At 39.7% G+C, this 20,830-nt stretch overlaps 1 protein-coding gene across 1 annotated transcript in view; it reads right to left on the bottom strand.

Annotated features, from left to right (window-relative positions):
- CEP290 (centrosomal protein 290) overlaps positions 1-20,830 on the bottom strand; it is an 862,077-nt gene that overhangs the window by 105,886 nt on the left and 735,361 nt on the right. Inside the window, 1 exon segment of the mRNA XM_053716925.1 lies at positions 1,137-1,309. Within this exon segment, the coding sequence (XP_053572900.1) occupies positions 1,137-1,309 (173 nt within the window).

Raw genomic sequence — 20,830 nt, 5'->3', positions numbered from 1 at the left:
GCACACTGTCTGCACTGTATAGGAACATTTGAAACACTGCCAGCTCCCCTCCCGCCCCTAGAAAGTGCAGACAAGTGGGTCTGTCCCGTTTTTTAAAAATATCATCAGATTGATGGATGAAAGGCAGTTTCTCATCAGTCTGTCAATGCTTTGAATATCAGGGCCTTTGTGAGCACCAGTGAGTAATTTGTCATTCAGGCACACAAGGCTATCTCCAGCTCCCAAGTATAAATGTTCTGCATCATTGTTATAAATGGTCTGAAGTTTCTCACACATACCTCACTGACCCTCTAGATTCTACTTCAAATTTTAAAATACTACTGAAATACCAAACAGGGCCAAAAAAAGTACAATCTGTTTAACTCAATGCCCACATAGTCAGTTGTGAAAGGATTTTCAATTGCACCATACATATGCTCTAGCAAATTATTATCTAATATTGCATAAATATACATAAACTTAAAGGGGCATGAACCCCAATTATTTATGATTTAGATAGAGCACACACTTTTAAACAACTTTCTAATTTACTTCTATTATTAAATGTGCTTAATTCTCTTGGTATCCTTAGTTGAAAGAGCAGCAATGCACCACTGGGAGCTAGCTGAGCACATACAGTGAGCCAATGACAAGAGGCATATAAGTGCCGCCACCAGTCAGCAGCTCTATCCTTAGTAGTGCATTGCTGTTCCTTAGCCTACATAGGTATGCTTTTCAACAAAGGAAAGCAAGAGAATTAAGCAAATTAGATTAAAGAGGTAAATTAGAAAGTTAAAACTAGATATGTGCATTCAGAGGTTTTGGATACCTCGAATGCGTGGGAAGGCGTCCCACTTGTGCATTCGGCTATTTTCAGAGCCAAATAAATTTGGTTCCCAAAACAAGCCAAACGGCACGAGTGACCGCCTTCTTCCACATTCGTAGGTATCCGAAACCTCTGAATGCACATATCTAGTACTTAAAACTACTTCTCTGTGTCCTTAACACTACTATTAAATACAGTGTACAAAAGAAATATGATCATGAGATACAGGATGCTAAAAAGATTATTTTTTTTTGCTATAATTTTATCATTATTTTTATCATTACAATATCAAAATCTACATAGACACATAAAAAAATATATTTACACTTACTTGCTTACAACAACTGATTTCCATGCTTTTGTGTCTAAGCCTGCCAAATGGGGGCCTCTGCTTTCCGCAAGGTTCAAACTGCATCTAGTTTCTTTTAGATCTGTTGTAAGCTTTTCATTAAGAACTTCCAAATTTCTTTTGGCTATCCTAAGTTTTTCTGATTTCTCCATTTCCTGCATAAGAAATTAAAAAAAGAAAAAAAGAAATTAAAAAAAATGTATGCTTACCTGTTAAATTCAATAATTTCATGGTGGCGAGTGTCCACGAGCCATTACCTGTGGGATTTAACTCCTGACCACTAGGGGGAGGCAAAGATAACCAACATTCCACAAGCTTTTAATCCCTCTCACCTCTCTGGTGTCTAACGTATAGCTGAGAAAAGAGTAAATAGAGTAGAAGGAAAGAACAAAGCATGGTAAATGAGGTGCATACTAGAACTGCCGTCAACTGAAAAATAAATATTGGTGGGTCTCGTGGACTCTCACCACCATAAAAGAAAATGGGAGGGACTTAACTTTCAAAAACTATACCAAAGGAAAAATGAATAAATAAGACCAAATATATCAATCAGACAAGGCAAAATAATGTAACCAAGGGGAGACAACTGCCTGAAGGACCTTCTTACCAAAAGCTGCCTCAGAAGAAGCAAACACATACAAATGGTAGAATTTTGTAAAGGTATGCAAAGAAGACCAAGTAGCTGCCTTGCAAATTTGGTAAACTGTAGCCTCATTCTTGAAAACCTAAGAAGTGGCAACTGACCTAGCAGAATGAGCAATAATCTGTTTCAGTGGAGGCTGACCTGCCTCTAAGTAAGCATTATTAAGAGAACAGAGAAACAGCACAAACATTCTGACTTTTTCTAGAAACAGAAACGTGAACAAACAAACTAGAAGTTTGTCTACAGTCTTTAGTAGCACCAATATAATATTTCAATGTCCTAACATCTAAATTATGCAAATATCTCTGTGAAGCATTTTTGGGGTTAGGACACAAAGAAGGGACAACAATCTCCCGACTGAGGCCACTCCTCTGGATGTAGAGACTAATGACTGAGAAAATCTTCTTCCCAGTTGTTCACTCATGGAATATGAATTGCAGAGACTATACAAGAATTGACTTTTGCCCATGAGAGAATAAAAGACACTCTTCATGGCTAGGGAACTGTGAGTCATCTCCCCCGCCCCCCCCCCACGGTGATTGACATAAGCCACTACTGAAAAATAGTCTGATTAGAAACCAAGATGAGACTCCCTTTTCAATAGAGGTTAAGTCAGAAGAGCCCTGAAAATAGCACAGAGTTCTAGAACATTTATTGGCAACCTCGCCTACCAAGGAGCCTAAAACGCTGTGCTCTCAGAGACCCCAAGCAGTTCCCCAACCTGGAAGACTTGCATGTGTAATGATCACAGTTCATGTAGGATGAGCAAAAGAAGCCCCCTGAATAGTGAACAGATGATCCAGCCACTAACTCTTACTGGGATTTAGAAAAATCTTTTGAGATAGAGTTTGATCCCTGTAACACTGCTGAAGCATACAAAGCTGAAGAGGTCTCATGAAATTGAGCAAATATAATGAGGGTGTCATCATGAGACCCAGAACTTCCAAACAAAGAGCAACAGAGGGAAATGAACAGGACTGAAGGTTCAGACAAGCTGACACCAATTTTAAACTTCTCTACTCTGTTAGAGAAAGTTTTATAGAAACTGAATCTATTGGAAATCTCAGAGAAAATTCACCTTTGACTGAGAAACTCTTTGAAAAATTGATGTTTCAACCATGCTGTTGAAGAAACAACAACAGTCTGTTGGTGTGAGATTAAAAAGCATGGTATTTACCAATAGACACTCATCTACCAGTAACTACCAGTAGAAAGCCAAACCAGTACTGAAACATATCAGCAGAGGTTATGTAATGTTGCAGATCCATAGAAGAAGGCAAGAAGAAAAGTTCCTGTGACAAATATGGAAGGTTTCTAATAAAGTTCCCATGAGGTGAAAAAATTATAAAAAAAACAATACCCCATAAATATCCTTCTGACAAGCACTGTACTTTGAGGGGAAACTGGGCCATAATATAAACTGAAAACCCCTCTCTCTGAAGAATCAAATACACGTCTTCATTTTAGACCACCTCCAGCTGAGGCAAAATAGATTGAGGTACCTGTGATGTAGAAGGAGTTTTATAGAGCTCTTGGGTTTTGGGAATCTTTGCCTTCTAGTGGTAAGGAAGAGTAATTCCCAAGAGCAAAGGATCATAGACTCTCACCACCTGTATGAAAGTAAAGAGGGGACTCCTGTCTGTGCAGGAAATTTAAGGAAAGAAGCCAGAGTAACTTTTACTGAAGGAAATGTCAGTAGCATACGCACCGACTAAAGACAGTGTGTGAGAAAGTAAGTTAATGAAACATGCATAGCCAGAACCTCATAAATGGCGGAGCAAATAAAATCTTTTTAAAAGCTGAAGCAAAATTATAAGTACCTCTCTATGGAAGCTGACGTGTCTCTAGAAGGAAATGCAAAATATAATTAATTATGCATTAGATGGACTAAACAGGCATTGCAAAGTTGAGCAGGAAGGTATATAGAAATAAATTTGAAATCCATAAAATTAAAATTGATTGTGGATCTAACTTCTAAGGATGATATTGAACATAAGTGGGGGGACAGATCCAGTTAGCTCCTTGTTCAATAAAATAGTTAAACAGGAAGTTATCACCTTATAATAATATCTGCAAAATCTACCTTGATTTGCAGAATGCAGAATGAAAAAGTAAATACTATCCAGAACAAATACAATATAGTGTATATAAATACAGTATAATGTGTCAAAACATGGACATAAGACTGCAGTATGTAAACTGAGACCTCTTTATGTGTAATCACAAGCAGAATATTATATATATATATATATATATATATATATATATATATATATATATATATATATATAAAAACACATATACATACAAAAATTATTTGATCCCCTGCTAATTTTGTACGTTTGCCCACTGACAAAGAAATGATCACTCTAATTTTAAAAGTAGATTTATTTGAACAGTGATAGACAGAATAACAAAAAATCCAGAAAAACGCATTTAAAAAAAGCTATAAATTGATTTGCATTTTATTGAGTGAAATAACATAATTTATGTAAGAATTTACCTGATAAATTAATTTCTTTCATATTGACAAGAGTCCATGAGCTAGTGACGTATGGGATATACAATCTTACCAGGAGGGGCAAAGTTTCCCAAACCTCAAAATGCCTATAAATACACACCTCACTACACCCACAATTCAGTTTAACAAATAGCAAAATAGTGGGGTGATAAAGAAAGGAGTAAAAAGCATCAACAAAGGAATTTGGAAATAATTGTGCTTCATAACCACCATAAAAAGGGTGGGCCTCATGGACTCTTGCCAATATGAAAGAAATTAATTTATCAGGTAAATTCTTACATAAATTATGTTTTCTTTCATGTAATTGGCAAGAGTCCATGAGCTAGTGACATATGGGATATCAATACCCAAGATGTGGAACACCACGCAAGAGTCACTAGAGAGGGAGGGCTAAAAATACACAACAGCGATATCTCGCTGAAAAAATTATCCACAAACCAAAATATAAGTTATTCTCATAATGAAAAGAAAAACTTAAAACATCAGCAGAAGAATCAAACTGAAACAGCTGCCTGAATAACTTTTATACCAAAAACTGCTTCTGAAGAAGCAAATACATCAAAATGGTAGAATTTAATAAATGTATGCAAAGAGGACCAAGTTGCTGCTTTGCAAATCTGATCAACTGAAGCTTCATTCGTAAAAGCCCACGAAGTGGAGACTGATCTAGTAGAATGAGCTGTAATTCTCTGAGGCGGGGCTTTAACCAAGAAGCCAAGGAAATAGCAGAGGCCTTCTGACCTTTCCTAGGACCAGAAAATATAACAAATAGACTAGAAGTCTTCCTGAAATCTTTAGTAGCTTCAACATAATATTTCAAAGCTCTCACCACATCCAAAGAATGTAAGGATCGTTCCAAAGAATTCTTAGGATTAGGACACAAGGAAGGGACAACAATTTCTCTACTAATGTTGTTAGAATTCACAACTTTAGGCAAAAATGTAAATGAAGTCTGCAAAACCGCCTTATCCTGATGAAAAATCAGAAAATGAGATTCACAAGAAAGAGCAGATAGCTCAGAAACTCTTCTAGCAGAAGAGATGGCCAAAAGGAACAACACCTTCCAAGAAAGTAGTTTAATGGCCAAAGAATGCATAGGCTCAAACAGGGGAGCCTGTAAAGCCTTCAAAACCAAATTAAAACTCCAAGGAGGAGAGATTGATTTAATGACAGGCTTAATACGAACTAAAGCCTGTACAAAACAGTGAATATCAGGAGGTTTAGCAATTTTTCTGTGAAATAAAACAGAAAGAGCAGAGATTTGTCCCTTCAAGGAACTTGCAGACAGACCCTTATCCAAACCATCCTGAAGAAACTGTAAAATTCTAGGAATTCTAAAAGAATGCCAAGAGAATTTATGAGAAGAACACCAGGAAATGTAGGTCTTCCAAACTCGATAATAAATCTTTCTAGAGACAGATTTACGAGCTTGTAACATAGTATTAATCACTGAGTCAGAGAAACCTCTATGTCTTAGTACTAAGTGTTCAATTTCCATACCTTCTAATTTAATGATTTGAGATCCTGATGGAAAAACGGACCTTGAGACCGAAGGTCCGGCCTTAACGGAAGTGGCCAAGGTTGGCAACGGGACATCCAAACAAGATCCGCATACATAACCTGTGTGGCCATGCTGGAGCCACCAGCAACACAAACGCTTGTTTCATGATGATTTTGGATATCACTCTTGGAAGAAGAACTAGAGGCGGAAAAATGTAAACAGGATGATAACACCAAGGAAGTGTCAGCGCATCCACTGCTTCCGCCTGAACATCCCTGGACCTGGACAGGTATCTGGGAAGTTTCTTGTTTAGATGAGAGGTCATGAGATCTATCTCTGGAAGACCCCACATCTGAACAATCTGAGAAAACACATCTGGATGGAGAGACCACTCCCCTGGATGTAAAGTCTGACGGCTGAGATAATCCATCTCCCAATTGTCTACACCTGGGATATGAACCGGAGAGATTAGACAGGAGCTGGATTCCACCCAAGCAAGTATCCGAGATACTTCTTTCATTGCTTGGGGACTGTGAGTCCCACCCTGATGATTGACATATGCCACAGTTGTGATATTGTCTGTCTGAAAACAAATAAAACAAATGAAAACGGTTCTCTCTTCAACAGAGGCCAAAACTGAAGAGCTCTGAGAATTGCACGGAGTTCTAAAATATTGATTGGTATTCTTGCCTCTTTAGATTTCCAAACCCCTTGTGTTGTCAGAGATCCCCAAACATCTCCCCAACATGAAAGACTTGCGTCTGTAGTGATCACAGTCCAGATTGGCCGAACAAAGGAAGCCCCTTGAACTAAACACTGGTGATTTAACCACCATGTCAGAGAGTGTCGAACATTGGGATTTAAGGATATTAACTGTGATATCTTTGTATAATCCCTGCACCATTGATTCAGCATACAAAGCTGGAGAGGTCTCATGTGAAAACGAGCAAAAGGAATCGCGTCCGATGCTGCAGTCATGAGGCCTAAAACTTCCATGCACATAGCCACTGAAGGGAAAGACTGAGACTGAAGGTGCCGACAGGCTGCAACCAATTTCAAACGTCTCTTGTCTGTTAAAGACAGAGTCATAGACACTAAATATATCTGGAAACCTAAAAAGGTGACCCTTGTCTGAGGAATCAAGAAACTTTTTGGTAAATTGATCCTCCAACCATGTTTTTCAAGAAACAACACTAGTTGATTCGTGTGAGATTCTGCAGAACGTAAAGACTTGAGCTAGTACCAAGATATCGTCCAAATAAGGAAACACCGCAATACCCTGCTCTCTGATTACAGAGAGTAGGGCACCTAGAACCTTTGAAAAGATTCATAGAGCTGTTGCTAGGCCAAATGGAAGAGCAACAAGCTGGTAATGCTTGTCTAGAAATGAGAATCTCAGGAACTGGTAATGTTCTGGATGAATCGGAATATGAAGGTATGCATCCTGCAAGTCTATTGTAGACATATAATGTCCTTGCTAAACAAAAGGCAGAATAGTCCTTATAGTCACCATCTTGAAAGTTGGTACTCTTACATAACGATTCAAAATTTTCAGATCCAGAACTGGTCTGAATGAATTTTCCTTCTTTGGGACAATGAATAGATTTGAAAAAAAAACCCCAGACCTTGTTCCTGAAAAGGAACTGGCAAGATTACCCCTGAATACTCCAGGTCTGAAACACACTTCAGGAAAGCCTGAGCTTTTACTGGATTTGCTGGGATACGTGAGAGAAAAAAATCTTCTCACAGGAGGTCTTACTCTGAATCCTATTCGATACCCTTGAGAGACAATGCTCTGAATCCATTGATTTTGGACAGAATTTATCCAAAAATCCTTGAAAAACCTTAATCTGCCCCCTACCAGCTGAGCTGGAATAAGGATCGCACCTTCATGCGGATTTAGGGGCTGATTTTGGTTTTTTAAAAGGCTTGGATTTATTCCAATTTGAGGAAGGCATCCAATTGGAAACAGATTCCTTGGGGGAAGGATTAGATTTTTGTTCCTTATTTTGACTAAAGGAATGAAAACGGTTAGAAGCCTTAGATTTACCCTTAGGTTTTTTATCCTGAGGCAGAAAAAAACCCTTTCCTCCAGTAACAGTTGAAAAAATAGAATCCAACTGAGAACCAAATAAATTATTACCTTGGAAAGAAAGAGATAATAATCTAGACTTAGATATCATATCAGCATTCCAAGATTTAAGCCACAAAGCTCTTCTAGCTAAAATAGCTAAAGACATGGATCTAACATCAATTTTGATAATATAAAAAATGGCATCACAAATAAAATGATTAGCATGTTGTAGTAAACGAACAATACTAGATATGTCAAAATCCAATTCTTGTTGCGCTAAATTCTCCAACCAAATAGTTGATGCAGCCGCAACATCAGCCAAAGAAATTGCAGGCCTGAGAAGATGACCTGAATATAAATAGGCTTTCCTTAGATAGGATTCAAGTTTCCTATCTAAAGGATCTTTAAAATAAGTACTATCTTCCATAGGAATAGTGGTACCTTTAGCAAGAGTAGAAATAGCCCCATCAACTTTGGGGATCTTTTCCCAAAACTCTATAGAAATTGCTGGTAAAGGATACAATTTTAAACCTTGAAGAAGGAATAAAAGGAGTACCTGGCTTATTCCATTCCTTAGAAATCATATCAGAAATAGCATTAGGAATAGGAAAAACCTCTGGAGTAACCACAGGAGGTCTAAAAACAGCATTTAAACGCTTACAAGTCTTAATATCAAGAGGACTAGCTTCCTCAATATTCAAATTAACACTTCTTTTAACAAAGAACGAAAATACTCTATTTTAAACAAATAAGTAGATTTGTCAGTGTCAATATCTGAGGGGGTATCTTCTGAATCAGATAGATCCTCATCAGAGGAGGATAAATCATTATGTTGTCGGTCATTTGAAATTTCATCAACTGTATGAGAAGTTTTAAAAGACCTTTTACGTTTATAAGAAGGCAGAAATGCAGACAAAGCCTTCTGAATAGAATCAGTAACACATTCTTTAAAATTCATAGGTATATCATGTACATTAGAAGTTGAAGGAACAGCAACTGGCAAATGCACTATTACTGATGGATACATTCTCTGCATGTAAACGTTTATCATGACAAAAATTACAAATGACATTCGGAGATATAATTTCCACAATCTTACAACAAATGCACTTAGCTTTGGTAGAACCGATGTCAGGCAGCAAAGTTCCAACAGATACTTCTGAGGCAGGATCAGATTGAGACATCTTGCAAAATGTAAAAGAAAAAATAACATATAAAGCAAAATTATCAATTTCAGGAATAGGAAAAAATGCAAACAGCATAGCCCTCTGACATAGAGAAGGCAAGAAGCAAACAGCAATGGGGTATAAAAATAATGAAAAATTTGGTGCCAAGAATGACGCACAACGTAAGAGAAAACTTTTTGGCGTCAACAATATCCGGAAATGACACACTTGCGTCACTAACGACGCAACCGTGTGTAAGGCTTTCCCGCATCAACTACGACGCCGGAAGTGATGAACTTGCGTCAACGGACGTACTTGTTCGCGACAAAACATTTCTCGTGCCAAGAATGACACAATAAAGTCTAGCATTTGGCGCACCCGCGGGCCTAATGCTGCCCGCAATTTATAAGTAAAAAGTAATCAATTTGAAAAAAGACTAAACCCCAGGTAAGAAAAAAGTATTTCTTAATAGGTTTTATTTCCCAAATATGAAACTGACAGTCTGCACAAGGAAATACATGAACCTGACTCATTGCAAATATAAGTATGATGAATGCCAGGAATCAGACTGAGACGAGAAGTGCAAAAATAATGACACCTTTATTAATAGCAAAAAATAATAAAGTCCACAAGTCAAATAACAAGCCAGGAGACAAAACCAGAGCTGGTAGTCAGACAAGCCGAGTCAGTAGCCAAAGCGAATAGTCAGACGAACCGGAATCATGAACAAGGAAAACAGCAGAGTCAGGAACAAGCCAGGGATCAGGAACCAGAAAGGACGTCAGGCAGCAAGGTAATATACAGGAACTCTCACAAACAGGTCTGAGACAACGCAAAGGCAAAGCATACTGAACAGAGGCCCTTTAAATAATAAGTGATGACATCACAATTCTGAGACTGCATCCTGTCTCACATAGATGATGCACACCAGTCTGGCCATAAAAGGAAGTGAAGGAAATGAGCAGCATCCCCCACAATGCACCATAGTCAAAAATAGAGGTTAGTAAAATGGCTGCCAGCAGCACATGGCGAACACAACAGGGAAAAAACCCTGACAGTACCCTCCCCTCAACGACCCCTCCCCCGCGGGAGGACAAAAGGCTTATTGGGAAAACGGCATGGAAGTCACGGAGGAGGGCGGGAGCATGAACATCAAAGGAGGGAACCCAAGAATGCTCCTCCGGACCGTAGCCCCTCCAGTGAACCAAATACTGTACACGGCCCCTGGACATACGAGAGTCAATAATGCGGCTGACCTCATACTCCTCATGGTTGTCAACATAGATAGGACGGGGACGAGGCAACACAGTGGTAAACCAATTGCAAACCAATGGTTTCAAGAGGGAGACATGAAAAACATGTTGTGCATAGCAGGAGGAAGGTCAAGAGCGTAGGCCACAGGATTAATCTGTCTTAGTATTGGAAAAGGACCAACATAACGGGGAGCCAATTTATTGGAAGGCACACGAAGGTTCAAGTTTTGGGAGGACAGCCAAACTCTCTTACTAACCTGGTAGGAAGGTGCGGGCAGACGCCTACGATCAGCCTGGAACTTTTGGCGCTGCATAGAACGATGAAGGCAATCCTGAATCTGCACCCACGTGGAACGGAGTTGCCGGAGATGCTCCTCCAAAGCCGGAATACCCTGAGACATGAATGAATCGGGCAACAAGGATGGTTGAAACCCATAATTCGCCATGAACGGGGATAACTTGGAGGAAGCATTAATAGCACTATTACGAGCAAACTCTGCCCAAGGTAACAATTCAGACCAATTATTGTGGTGATCTGAGACATAGCAACGGAGGAACTGTTCAAGAGCTTGATTAGATCGTCCTGCAGCCACATTGGATTGAGGGTGATATGCCGAGGAGAAGGAAAGCTGGATCCCCATTTGAGCACAAAAGGAACGCCAAAATCTGGAGACAAACTGGCTACCCTGGTCCGACACTATCTCCTTGGGTAACCCATGTAAACGGAAGACCTCCCGGGCAAAAATTGAAGCAAGCTCCTGAGCGGTAGGGAGCGTCATCAAGGGAATGCAATGTGACATTTTAGAAAAACGGTCAACCACCATAAGGATAACAGTATTGCCATTGAAAACAGGAAGCTCAAAAATGAAGTCCATGGAAAGATGTGTCCAAGGACGCTCACCATTAGCAATAGGTTGAAGAAGACCCACAGGAAGATGTCGAGGAGTCTTATTCTGTGCACAATCTGAGCAGGAGGCAACATACGCAGCAACATCAGAACGAGCCTGGCCACCAGAATTGTCGAGTGACAGACCAAATCATTTGGTTCTTGCCTGGGTGGCCTGCGGCTTTAGGATAGTGGTAAGTGTGCAAAAGTTTAGTTTGAAGATTCTCAGGAACAAAACACTTACCACTAGGTTTCTCAGGAGGTGCATTGGTTTGTGCAAGGGAGAAGGCAAATTAGTACAAAATATGGTCAGGAGGTATAACAGGAGTAGGTACAGACTCCTTCTTGGACAGAGGCGAATATTGTCGAGAGAGGGCATTAGCCCTAACAGTCTTACTACCAGGCAGGTAGGAGACCACATAATTAAACCGAGACAAAAATAGCGCCCGTCTGGCTTGTCGGGCGACAAACGTTTTGCTTCAGATAGATAAGTTAAATTCTTGTTGTCAGTAAGAATGAGCACTGGCACGCTAGTACCCTCGAGAAGATGCATCAATTCCTTAAGTGCCAAAATTATGGCCAGTAATTCCTTGTCGCCAATTTCATAATTGCACTCCGCTGGAGACAATTTCTTAGAGAAGAAACCACACGGATGCAAGGAACCGTCAGGCGTAGGACGTTGAGACAAGAGGGCACCTACTCCAGTCTCGGACGCATCAACCTCAAGAACAAAAGGCAGGACAGGGTTAGGATGAGCCAGAACTGGAGCGGCAGCAAAGGCAGTCTTAAGACTCTCAAAAGCCTTAATGGCAGTAGGTGACCAATGGAGTGGATCATTCTCTTTACGGGTCATAGAGCAAGTTTTCTCTGTGAAAAAAATCACAAAAAGACAAAGGCGCCTCCTGGTGTAATACAGTTGGTGAAAGAGATTTGTTAGGTTATCAAAAAGCTCACTGACACTGCAAGGAAACTGGTTTCTCCAACGTCTTGCCGGACTGACAGAGCTCAGACTCTCACAAAGAGGTTTACATAAAACCAAATTTTATTAATAAAATAAAAATCTCAGTGTCTCATGACACTAGATATTAAAAGAACAAGCAACGCGTTTCTCAGACTGCTGTCTGTTTCATCAGGCTTCTAATGATACAATGAGAGTACTGGCTTAAATAAAAACATATGACCAATCCCAGTTCTTTAACACCTGACACACCTAACCAGGTGTACTAAGACCTAACTGGTCTCAATATAACCACTGACATAATAAACAAAATAGAATGACAATCTCTAAACATCTAAAAACATTTTAAAAAATTATCATGAGAATGAATATATATATATATATATATATATATATATATACACATAAGGGTTAACATAATGAGTCTATCCAATCTTCTGAACAAGGTCTTATCATTGACATATATATTCCTTTAAAATATAATTACTGAAACATGACCCACATTACCTCTGTATTAAAACTTTAAAAACAAAAGTCAAAATAAAGTGTTAAAATACAATATATTTGTCAGAACGGAACCTATGTGCATTCTTTGCTCTTTATGCTTAATTACAGATATGTATATAAATAGAAAGATATTTAGCAATGTGTGCATTATAATAATCTTGTTTCCATTATTACCTCTAATTATGACTTTTGACATATGATGTTTTTAAAAATACCTTTTTTCATTCAGATCAGCTATGTACAATTTGCTCTAAGTTTGTCTGATCCTAAGAGTGATTTACTTCCTGACACGTGGTTTACTTCCTTATACATCATAAGTCACAGGGCCACTGAGGACCTATCATCAATTGCTAAGGGATGACGAAAAAGCCAATCAGGGCTAGGCTAATACAGCCCACATGCATAGCATAGTTGTTATGTTTAGAAGGTTTCAGTAATTATATTTTAAAGGAATATATATGTCAATGATAAGACCTTGTTCACAAGATTGGATAGACTCATTATGTTAACCCTTATGTGTATATATATATATATATATATATATATATATATATATATATATATATATATATATAGATATACTCATTCTCATGATAATTTTTTAAAATGTTTTTAGATGTTTAGAGATTGTCATTCTATTTTGTTTATTATGTCAGTGGTTATATTGTGACCAATTAGGTCTTAGTACACCTGGTTAGGTGTTTCAGGTGTTAATGAACTGGGATTGGTCATATGTTTTTATTTAAGCCAGTACTCTCATTGTATCATTAGAAGCCTGATAAAACAGACAGCAGTCTGAGAAACGCCTTGCTTGTTCTTTTAATATCTAGTGTCATGAAACACTGAGATTTTTATTATATTAATAAAATTTGGTTTTATGTAAACCTCTTTGTGAGAGTCTGAGCTCTGTCAGTCTGGCAAGACGTTGGAGAAACCAGTTTCCTTGCAGTGTCAGTGAGCTGGGACACTGTGAGATCCCAGTAAGTTTGATTTAGCACAATTGGGTGCTGTTCCACTTGTGAGTACCTTTTTGATAACCTAACAAATCTCTTTCACCAACTGTATTACACCAGGAGGCGCCTTTGTCTTTTGTGATTTTTTTCACAGAGAAAACTTGCTCATAGATCCTGATTTCCCTGACAAAGCAGCTGACTCCAGTCATCATCTGTGTTCCTGATCATTGATCATCCTGGTATTTGATCATATTCATCATTTGGGACTATTCCCACCCCAATTGGGACATTTACCATCTATATAACATTGCAGAAGAAGACAGCATTTCCAGATAAGAACCTTTCAGGAATTTCTTATTACTGTATTTGTTATTATCTGTGTTGTATCCTATGTTTCTCATAGTCCCATATTTATAAGAATTGTTTCTTATTTGTTTACATTATTTCATATAGTATATTTTATTATAGTTATTACATGTAATTTCTTGTTCTCTTCTCTCTTAGCCTATTTACATAGTAATCATATAGGGTCCTGTGCGCCCCCTAGTAGTAACACATCTTTACGGGTCATGTCTGTGTTAGGTTTGACCAAGGAAGAAAAGTTTTTAATAAACTTTCTATAGTAATTGGCAAACCCCAAAAAACGTTGAATAGACCAAAGACCAACTGGGCGAGGCCACTGCAGAACTGCAGATAACTTGTCAGGATCCATGGAGAACCCTGCAACGGAGATAACATAACCTAGGAAGGTTACTTGAGTCTGATGGAACTCACATTTCTCAAGTTTACAAAACAGGCTGTTCTCACATAGTCTCTGAAGAACCCGTGTAACATCAGAACGATGAGCCTCAAGTGTGGGTGAGTGTATGAGGATGTCGTCTAAGTACACCACAACACACAGTTGCAACATATCTCGTAGGACATCATTAATAAATTCCTGAAAAACAGCAGGAGCATTACATAGGCCAAAGGGCATTACAAGATACTCATAATGCCGGCTCCTGGTGTTAAATGCTGTTTTCCATTCGTGGCCCTCCTTAATCCTAACGAGATTGTACGCTCCTCTCAAATCAAGTTTAGTAAAGACCGTAGCTCCCTTGAGGCGGTCAAAGAGTTCCGTAATAAGCGGAATAGGGTAAGCATTCTTAATGGTAAGACGATTAAGACCCCTATAATCGATGCATGTTCTTAACTCGCCACCCTTTTTCTTCACAAAGAAGAAGCCAGCCCCTGCAGGAGAGCAGGATTTACGGATGATCCCCCGCGACAGAGCATCGACAACATACTCCTCCATAGCACAATTCTCTGCAACAGACAGAGGGTACACCTGGCCCTGAGGAGGAATGGCTCCGGGTTGCAGGTCTATGGCACAATCGTAAGACAGGTGAGGAGGCAACGTACCGGCACGCACCTTGTCAAACACGTCTAGAAACTCTTGGTACTCCTCTGGCAATTGAGATACCGAAGAAGTGCACAAGACTTTAACTGGTTTCCGAAGACAAGTGGAAATACATCGCGGAGACCATGACAAAATTTCGGACCTGCGCCAGTTGAGACTGGGATTGTGCTTTTGGAGCCAGGGATAACCCAGAACAACCGGAAAATGCAGAGAGTTTATCACCTGGAACTGGAGGGTTTCAAAATGGAGAGCCCCAACAGCCATGGACAACAGAGCAGTTTTGTGAGTAACGAGTGCGGGCTGAAGGGGCCTGCCATCAATGGTTTCAGTAGCAAGCGGAACCGAGGCAAAACAGGAATGGAGTGCTTTGATACAAAAGCACTGTCAATGAAATAGCCCGCAGCACCGGAGTCAACAAGAGCCTGAGTGACTATGCGTAATGTCAGGGTGCCAGGAATCAGACTGAGACGAGAAGTGCAAAAATAATCACACCTTTATTAATAGCAAAAAATAATAAAAAGTCCACAAGTCAAATAACAAGCCAGGAGACAAAACCAGAGCTGGTAGTCAGACGAGCCAAGTCAGGAGCCAAAGCGAATAGTCAGAAGAGCCGGAATCAGGAACAAGGAAAACAGCAGAGTCAGGAACAAGCCAGGGTTCAGGAACCAGGAAGGACGTCAGGCAGCCAGGTAATACACAGGAACTCTCACAAACAGGTCTGAGACAATGCAAAGGCAAAGCATACTGAACAAAGTGCCTTTTAAATAATAAGTGATGACATCACAATTCTGAGACTGCATCCTGTCTCACATGGGTGATGCACACCAGCCTGGCCATAAAAGGAAGTGCAGGAAATGAGTAGCATCCCCCACAATGCACCATAGTCAGGAAGAGAGGTGAGTAAAATGGCTGCCAGCAGCACATGGCAAACACAACAGGGAAAAACCCTGACAAATACATATATTTAGAACTTTATATAAATGCATAAAGTGCAAAGAAAGGGGTATCAAACAGCGCTAACCCTACAGAGACCTCAAGCTGTTCCAAAATAACAACTCTCCCTAATAGTTGTTAAAAAATATACCTATAATGTTAAGGGCAAATAGACTGGATCAGCGATACTATATAGCAAGAAGAAACTATCAACAATATCAGTGAATAGACTAAATGACAAATGTAGGTTCTCAGATAAGCACAAACAATATATTTATTGCTAAAAATGATTAAAAGGTAGTAAGTAGCAAATATCATAAAGTGACCAGTCACTCCTACACAATCTCTAAATCCTAAGTAAAACACAATAGTTAAAAATATTCATAAATATAAATTCATTTAAAAGACAATTGATCTCAGACCATGTATATTGTATTAAAAATGTGCCATTGTGGGCAAAGTTCAATCCTGTTAGTAGTGTAGAGTGTCACTCAGTTTAAATCCACCTTCTTGATCCCTTCAGTACAGATCCGGAACAGCGTTTTTTATTCCTGGACTCCTACTTATTGCAGGTGAAGGGTGATGTGTAAATATGGATATGTCCACAAAAAATTCAAGCAAATTACTCTCACCTCGAATGCTAATTCGGTACTTCCTCGGACGCTACCGCGTCTCCTGTGCTGTACAGTCGGAAGTTTTTCGTCCGTCCTGCTGGTTGTTACTTCCGCGTTGCGTCACGTGTACCCAGTCGACCAATGGTGGTCCTTTGCAGACTGGAAAGTTCAAGTAGCTTGTATTTTGGAGTATTGGCATTAGTTTAATTCTGCTCAGAGTAAAGCCTCGTAATATTCACCGGGCTAATCTTACAAACCACTGGCACTCAGCTACTTGAACTTTAGGTCCAGAATTGGGCAGAAAGTTCCCTCTTTCTTTGGTACCTCAAAAAGATTTAAATAAAACCCCAAACCTCTTTTCTTCGATAGGCACCGGAACAACAACTCCTAAGGAGGATAGATCCCGAACGCACCGTAGAAAGGCATCCCTCTTTTCTGGTCTGGTAGAAAAATTCGAAAGAAGGAATCTGCCCCTTGGCAGATGCGATTTGAAGCCTATCTTGTATCCCTGAGATACTACCTCCAGGACCCATGGATCCTGTACATTCTTGAACTAGGCGTCTGAAAAAAGAGACAGTCTACATGATCCAATCCCGGATTGGGAGCCGCCTCTTCATGCCGTTTTTTTTTTTCCGCTGGGCTTCTTATTTTGCTTGGATTTTTTCCAGGACTGAGCCGGCTTCCAAGTACTCAAATAAATAAATTAAATTAAATAAACCTTTTATTTAAGTCACTGTACTCATTCATACTTTGCAGAGATTAGATAGGATATATTCCCTTCCATATATTAGAGCACTTTATTATATATCCTCAGATTTAATTAGCGCCACTCAACTATTGTTTTTTGTTCTAAATTACTATTCGAACTGTGTGGGGAGATCACTGTATAATTTATGAGCGGCACAGAGGATTAGACTAGGCCCAGATATTTTGTTACTTGTTCTTTGAAAATTAGAAGATTGTCGTCCCTTAGACTTGTTCTTCTTATCTTGCGGTAGGAAGGCACCCTTGCCTCTGGTAACCGTAGAAATAATGGAGTCCAGGCCTGGATGAAATAAAATCTTTCCCTTGAAGGGAAGAAAAATTAGTCTGGACTTATCCGCAGACCAAAACTTCAACCAGAGCGCCCAGCGTTTTAATTCTGTCTTCAATATCCTCGAGGGGAGACTCCATCTCAATGAGTTCCGACAAAGAGTCGCACCAGTAGGTAGCCGCTCCGCCTACGGCGGCCGGTTGAAACAAAAATCCCGTATGTTGAAACATCTTTCTCAGAAAGTTTCAATTTTCTTATCCATCGGCTCTCTGAACAAAGAATTATCCTCAAGAGGTATAGTAGTACGCTTAGCAAGCGCAGAGATAGCACAATCCACCTTAGGAATGGAGCCCCACAAATCCAGTTGAGAGTCCGGGACTGGGATCAACTTTTTAAAAGTAGACAAGGGGGAAAAAGGAAGAACCAATTTTTTCCTATTCGTTCTTAATAATGTTCGCCATCTTAACCGGCACAGGAAAAGTTAAAGGAACTTTCCTGTCTTTGTAAACTCTGTCTAATTTAGGTATCATAGGTTCTTCAGGGAGAGCGGCCTCTGGAACCTCTAACGTAGACAGAACCTCCTTTAATAAAAAACGCAAGTGCTCAATTTCAAATTTAAAGGACGGTTCCTCCGCAGCAGGAGGCTTATTCGCTAAGGACTCCGACCCAGAAAATTCACCCTCTGAAGCTACAGAAGTTAACTCATCATTTGATAACTGGGACATAATAGCTAAATCCGATAAATATTTAGATGACTCCGGGTCAGGAGAGCTATGTTTAACCTTTCTCTTGCGTTTGTTAGAGTGAGGTAATGCACTGAGGGCCGATGACACCACCGTTTGTAACTGTGTGGCAAAGTCCACAGGAAGAAGGCCCCTTCGGATGGAGGATCAGATGTGCTACGGGGAACTGCATGTGGAGTGGATAATGTAGCAAGGGTAGTAATCTCACGGGACGCCGAGTCCTGAGAGGTAGACGGCTCAGAGGGACTAAGAGACTTAGCAGGCTTGTCTCCCTTGTTAGACTTTATAACGGTGTTAAGGCATGTGGAACACAATTGAGTGGGCGGGAAAACCATGGCCTCCTCACAATATAAACAGGTATGATTTAGTACAGAAGGAGTACCTTCTAACATGTCAGAGTCCTCCATAGCTCAGGTTATACCCACAGAAGGACACAAATAAAAACTTTTTTTATTATAGAAAACTGCACCTTTATACTCCCAATGGCTGGGGCACTCACCACATCCTAGACCCAGACAGTTAACAGAGGAAATGCTCTACTCAGGTTCAAGTCTCAGCCGGAATGAAAGAAATGAACATAGACCACACCCAGTCACATGGAGTGCAAGACAGTATTCCCCTGTTATTAAATGTACACCAAGTAATAGGAGCTGTGCAACACTTTCAAAAACAAAAGTGAAACCTGTTTGTTCCAGCCAAAAACACACAGTCTATCAGTCCAGGAAAAAATCACACAAAGCAGCATGTAAATAATGAATACACTGATTAACCCCAACTGTTCAATAAACCCTCTTCAGAGGATATTAACCCTGGATCCTATCAAGGTATAAAGGTATATACACTGTTACCCTGTTATAGCATTTTATGTGTTAAAATTGAAACAATCTTACCTCCAGGATCCATGCTGTGGATAAGAACACAACCTCTCAAGACTGACAGTCTTATAGCAGTGCTCCTGACATGGACTTGAGTAAAAGAAATCAGGCAGTGAACATCGTCAACACTGATTGCTTAGGAGCTGTTAGCAGTAGTCTGGATAATTTTCCTGCATCTCCAGAATCTAACTTTCATCAATACTCTCACTGAGAGGTTGACATGACTACATAAAACTCCAGTCCTATCTCGAAGAGCAGATACCCTTTTTCAGGACTCTCCAAATCTTCTGCCACTTCTCTGCCACCTCCTAAATTGACGAAAGGCAAAGAATGACTGGGATAATGAGGAAGTGGGAAGGATATTTAAGCCTTTGGCTGGGGTGTCTTTGCCTTCTCCTGGTGGCCAGGTATTATATTTCCCAATGGTAAGGAATCAAGCCGTGGACTCTCCCTATCTTAGGAAAGAAAAAGAGTGTGCTGCAGATAACCATGACCGCATCCCTGAAGTGCGCTCACTGGCAAAATCAAAGGCGCCAAAAGTTCTGCACTAACCCTTCCTCTAGTATACATACTAAAGCCACATTTTTTCTTTCATGATTCCGATAGAGCATGCAATTTTAAGCAACTTCCTAATTTACTCCTATTATCAATTTTTCTTTGTTCTCTTTTTTTATTTGGTTTGAAAATGCAGAAATATAAGTTACGGAGCTGGCCCATTTATGGTTCAGCAGCCTGGGTAGCGCTTGCTGATTAGTGGAAACAATAGACAGTGATATGTAAACAAAAGCAAATGATCTTAATTTGAAGTACAAACGACGAACCAAAAGGAGGAAGCTAAGGGACAAGTGCCTGCGACACCTGTGGCAAACTGACAAAACAGGAGGAGCCTATGGGATAATTCCCTATGCTACACCTGTGGCAGGTTTGTGACTAACTCCCAGAGGGAGTTCTTGCGTAACTGTCCAATACTCCATACTCCCCTTCTTGTATTCCTGACTCCGGAGTGAAAAAAATGGGTCTCACATAGGTCTGATAACCCCTTGCAATTTAGAATCTGGAGCACCTATATTCTTTACCTACTCCTGTTGAGGCAAAGATTAAGACTGGGATACCAGAGAAGTGAGATGGATTAAAAGCTTGTGAAATGTTGGGTATCTTTGCCCCTCCTAGTGGCTAGGAGTTGAATCCCACAGGTAATGGCTCATGGACTCTCACCACCTTATGAAAGAAATAATTTTAAGAGTAATTTAGCTATACATAATACTATGGAAAAAAATCTAATGAGTAAAGTTTCAGTATGCTCATTTTAATATTTAGAAATTTGTACTTGATAATAAATTGGTTTCTTCAACCACTTAAAGTAGGAGCATATTAGTTAGGTAGTTTTCCTCTAACCACTGAGGCAGGTAGGCCCTTGTTTAAAAATTCTTAGAAAGAAGATTCCCACGGCTTCTTCATATGCTGTTCTTGCTTGAGTCAGTTCATGAAAGTGAAGAAAAAAATATTTATAGAAAATAATTTGAGACTGAAGTAATATAAAAGGTATAACAACAATAACAAAACTTGTGCCTGGGAACTCAGGCTTACTATCTGGGAGTAGGACAGAAATAGGCCAGA

Source organism: Bombina bombina, chromosome 6, assembly GCF_027579735.1.
Source record: "Bombina bombina isolate aBomBom1 chromosome 6, aBomBom1.pri, whole genome shotgun sequence".
Lineage (NCBI taxonomy): Eukaryota > Metazoa > Chordata > Amphibia > Anura > Bombinatoridae > Bombina > Bombina bombina.
The sequence above is the reverse complement of the archived record's forward strand: the minus strand, read 5'-3'. Positions and strand labels throughout refer to the sequence as shown.